We start from the raw sequence: 5,068 nt of genomic DNA on the forward strand, positions 1-5,068 counted from the left end.
GAATTGACAAGGAGAGGACATAGAAATTGAGCAAGTTCTAAAAGTTGTTATAGAATCTTATTATGTAATGCCTAATGGTTTTAATAGAAATTGTAGTCGTGGCTTTAAAGTTATCATTGTTAATCATGAGTATTGGTAATTGAATGAAGTTTATTCCTTGGAGCTAAAAACAACTAATTATGTGATGCTAGCAGAATGCACTAATAAAACATAACTTAGTGCAGAATTATATGTCTGATGTTTCTTTTAGATCATCTTAGACACCCTAACATAAATAATACGAATATGATGACATATGTAATTATCTCCACATGAATTCTTAACAATAAAGAGGGGTACTAATATGATGACATATGTAATGATCTCCACATGAATTCTTAACAATAAAGAGGATTCTCGACTCACCAAATTAGTATTAAAATTTTTTTGTAAGTGACTTAAATTGCTGAAATGAAATGCTCAACTCCTACACCCTCTTCCCTTCTACCATCCTTATTTATGAAAAGGAGAAATGTGATCTTCATACATCTAACTTTCTAAGATTTAATATAATATCCTCCATTTAGAAACATTATAATTCTAGGATAGTGTGGTTTTATTTGTTAGAACACCGAGCACACACCCCTTCCAACAAATTAGTAGTTTCCGAGGGCGACATAAACCCGTACATCAGAATTTGAATCTCTACAGAGGAGGTAATTCGCCGCTACAAATCCCCCGCCAAAAAGAGCACACCGCTGAGTTGATAACTGGAATTGTTCATGTACGGGTTAAATCGGTATAATTTTCTGTAGTCGTCAACAGCATTGCCAGGCAGATGCAGCGATAAGTGGACAGTTATGCCAACCGAGAGTGAGGCAGCCATTTTTCTCTTCAACTCTATGGCCGTCCCCGCCAGAGAAAAGCGTGAGCAGCATACATGCCTGCTTAAAGGCGTTGGAGCCGAGGTGCAGGGGTCGAAACCCGGCAGCATGCATTCGAACCCTCCACTGCATCAAAGTCTCGTGTCTCTCCACTCTCTCGTGTCCCTCGCAGGCAACAATGTTGCAAATGTCACGCGCCAGGAGCATCTCAGACATGACCTGAGGATAGCTGTGCATGGGCAGGGGGCGGGATTCGAGGGAATCGAACATGGTGGAGTAATAATGGAGCGCCTCTGTGAATCGCTCAAGAAAAACAGGGCTGTTGTGGTTGGCTTCCTGTTCTGCGATTGTGAAGATCTTAGGGTTCAGGGTTCGAACCGCGGCGAGGACGGAGGATACCGGAGGAGGGGTTTGATCTGGGCTGTAAAGGAGGCTGTGAAGCTGGAAGATCGAGTTTACGGCAAGGGTTTCGCCATGGCGGACGTCTAGCATCCAGGGTTTTATGTCGCTCAGACTGGCCGCGACGTAGCCGCGGAAATCGAATTCGACATTGACAGAATCGGCAAGTTGAGCGAGTTTGAGGCCGACATCGTGTAAAATGTCGTTGCCTTCGGGATGTGGAGGGCCAATTCCGGTGAGACGCAGGGCAGGTGGGCCTCCTGGGCGTAAGGCCAAGGCTTGTATTAATGCCGGCCATTGCATCCCCTGTTTGAGGCTGAAATCTATGACGTGAACCCTCTTGTGCCCGTGAAATGCCTCCAGGATCGCTTGATTTGCTGTAAAATGCGCGAATTTCAGGTACGGGCAGGTCTCGTAGAAATGTATGTGGAGGAGATCGGAGAGCGAGTCGTTTTTCAGGTACATTGTGTCTTGAATGGAGAATCCGTAGATCCGCTTCAGGAGCGCTTCTGAGAAATACTGTGCAACTTTCCCCATGGCGCCGCCTGTTGTTGTGGAGAGGACCTTGATTTGCCGTAGCATTTCCTGAGAGACGAGGGGATTGTTGCTCTGCACTGCTTCTGCGCAGGCCATGAGCGTGTGTACGAGCTTTATCCCTGAATTGCAGTCTTCCATCGCCGGATTCGAACCCGCGACCTGCTGCTGCTGAAGAGGCGGCTGTGCTGTGCATGAATCTTCTGGATTTCCGTCTTCCTCGATGTAATTGTCAATGTCGTTAATACTGCTGTCGTTGTTTTTGATCTCTGGCTGCATCTGCGAGGTCTGGGGTTCGATTCCCTGGACGGCAGATGCAGAGCAGCGCTCCAGCCTGGGGAATTTCGGGAAACGGAAATTCTCTACAGTGCTTGCAGAAGAGCAAGATGAGGATTGCTGGTACGCTTCTTCCAGCTCGCCTGATCTATGCAGAGTAGGATGCAGGTCGTATGGTGAAGCCGCTTTTGCTTGCCCCTGTTCCTGCTCAATTCCTTGACTTTTGCAAATCAATGGAACCTGATACATAAGTATACTAGATTCAGATGGTTTGCAGAGAAAGAATACAGATAAAAGAGATTGCTGTCCCACCAGTACATCGATAAATGCAGAGATAAGTACAAGAAGAAACAACCTTTTTCCCGGTAAAAATATTATAGACTCTTTACCAGAATCTCTGACATTCTAGATTTGCAAGGGTGCAAGAATTGTATAATTGTATCAGGGAAGATATCGATTGTTTTTATGCGATTTATACGAATTTATTTGATTTACTATATTGCATACAATGTTATTTAAACTCTCGTGGATTTACCTGCATCAAAGGCTAGTCGCCATCGTCGTAGTCGTCAGAGGAGGCTCCGAGCAGAGTTAAATACAATAAAGTTATAATCGACAATTTACTAAAATCATGCAAATTCTAACGAGCCGGCACGCTATTTTGATATCAGTCGACATAAAATCGACAAAAACATTCCTGCATTCACATTTATCTACAGAGCAGAGTCTGCAATTCAAAACAGGAGCTTGCTGAAAAAAATGTACAGTCTAAATTTTATATTGTATTTCAATACCAGCTGTTTTCATCAGGTTATTTGAGATGTATCAGTTTAAATTTAAAGGCTAGTGAAAGCCTAAAAGATGCAGACTCCATGCTACACCTAAATTGCCGGTAATTTGTGAGCTTTTCAATTCAAAGTTTCAAGTAAATTTAAAGTATATACAGCAATTCTACATTAAAATTTAGCAATAACGTCCATTATAGGCTTAAAATTCTGTTAAAAGTTATCAGTAACATTCATTATAGGCTAAAACATCTGAAATTCATTGGATTCAGCCTTCATTCAATCAAATATCCCAATTCAGTCCAACTGCCAGAGGCTTCCAGTCAAAAACAATTAAACAAGCGAGAAAGAATACTTTGTTGAAACCCTCTGAAACTTGCAAAAGCATTATAGACTAAATAAACCAGAATCTGCGACATTCTGGTTCCTCAAGGGTGCAAATATCCTAGAATTAAACCAGGAAGAAGTTTTTCACCATCTAGATACGAATTACAGGAATGTATTTGAATTCATTGCATTCTACCGAATCTTTTTTCAAAATCCTTAATTTACCTGCATCAGAGGCTCCTCGTCATCATCCTCCTCGTCAGTGGAGGCCCCGAGTAGGGAAAATAATCCACCTACGGCATGATCGTCATCATCGAGAAAGGCAGGCGTGTCAGGCAAGTCTTGAAATTCAGGAATTTGCATTTTGAATTGAGCAGCGCTAGATTCGGACAAGAGACCGCTTCCTAATTCCGAGGAAACAGGTATTGAGAGCTCGTCAATTTCATTAATCCAATCTCCCAGCTCCGATGGATTGTATTGCATTGAATCCGTGGAGAAATTAGGCCCCCCTGCACCATCAAAAGCCATTTCTAGCTGCTCCAGCTTCTGCGCCACCCGCCGCAGATCTGAGGGTCGAACATTCCTGCTTTCATCTTCTTCTCGTGCAGCGTGCCTCATTCTCACTGCTCACTGCTCCCTGTACAGTGATTCTTTGTAGATTTAAGCCCAACTACACCATGATTGCAGTCGCCTATTTTGACAACTCTCAGACCTATTAAAAGGCAAAATCAGGCTTGACAGTACTGGAGCCTGAAATTACAGAAGTCTTCAGAATTCTTCCTAGTTTGCACGCTTCTCCAATCGAAGGACGCTTACGTGTTAGTATCTGTTGAATCAGGAAGAGGAATGCCCGAATTCTGTGGATTACGTCGTTTACTGAAGATTCTCCAGTAAGTTTCTTGGATCGAAATAACTATCGCTGGACGGCATGGAGATTAATATTTATAGCTGCTCTATAGATGAATTAGATTATAACTAGATGAATTAGAGAGACAATGAAATTATTCCAGTTCTAGATTAATTTATACTACGCGATATGGTAAAAAATGAAAAACGGCTTCTTATTGCAGGCGCCCACCATCCTTACCTGACTTACAGGTCTACGGATCTTTTCTTTTATTTTACAAAAGCATTTGGTGAAACATTTCGGAGTACTTTTAGATAGGAACGTGTCAAAATAATATCTATGCTCTCATTTAATTAAATAAAGTACTATAAATGCTTTAAATGTATTTGTTTGTTTGAATGAAGTTAAGAAATATTTCTGAGGCAAGTAATTTAGAAAATATCTAGAGTTGATTAAATTGTTTTTAATTGAAAAACAGCCAAAAAAAAAAAAAACCAGGGGGACCCTTACAACAGTCAAAATGGATAGCTATCAGCAGAAAACCACCAGTCAAAATTACCTTCTAATACTTGTAATTTCGAAAACATCATCCGAAAATATCAAAATAAGAGTTTTAGCAGACATCAAACTACTATTGCTTGTACCATAACAACATAAACTATAAAAGTCTTTAAACAAAGGCACAACCGCCTTAAAACTATTAGAGTTCTTGAACCAACAAGTTACAAGTATAGAAAACAAAGAGGAAACGACCCTAATTGGGCTTCTTCTCATCCTTCCCTTTGAGGAGGATGTTAGCCCAGTTCTTAGCTAGGAAGTCGAACAACTTTTTAGAATCTTTGTTGGTCATTTCTCTTCCCTGGTTATCCTTCAACAGGTGCAACGTAGTAGCCACATGTGTTACCTTGATTGTGAATTTGGCTAGAAGTCTCATTCTTTCCTCCAGGGCATACACTCTCTCCCTTAGCTCTTTCTTAGCTAGTTTCTGAGCCTCTTTGGGGTCCTCCTATTTTCCATGCTGATTACCATCCACTAAA

At 41.5% G+C, this 5,068-nt stretch overlaps 1 protein-coding gene across 1 annotated transcript; it reads right to left on the bottom strand.

Annotated features, from left to right (window-relative positions):
* Positions 1-519: 519 nt before the first annotated feature.
* LOC149563331 (DELLA protein GAI-like) lies at positions 520-4,177 on the bottom strand. The gene is made up of 2 exons (XM_089826681.1): positions 3,410-4,177; positions 520-2,312 (listed from the first exon to the last, which is right to left on the bottom strand). The coding sequence occupies exons 1-2, from the start codon at positions 3,800-3,802 to the stop codon at positions 798-800; spliced, it is 1,908 nt and encodes a 635-aa protein (XP_089682807.1). The 5' UTR covers positions 3,803-4,177; the 3' UTR covers positions 520-797.
* Between the last annotated feature and the right edge of the window lie 891 nt (positions 4,178-5,068).

This window comes from Cupressus sempervirens, chromosome 4 (assembly GCF_028749045.1).
Source record: "Cupressus sempervirens isolate cs-2001-9-10 chromosome 4, ASM2874904v1, whole genome shotgun sequence".
Taxonomy (NCBI): Eukaryota; Viridiplantae; Streptophyta; class Pinopsida; order Cupressales; family Cupressaceae; genus Cupressus; species Cupressus sempervirens.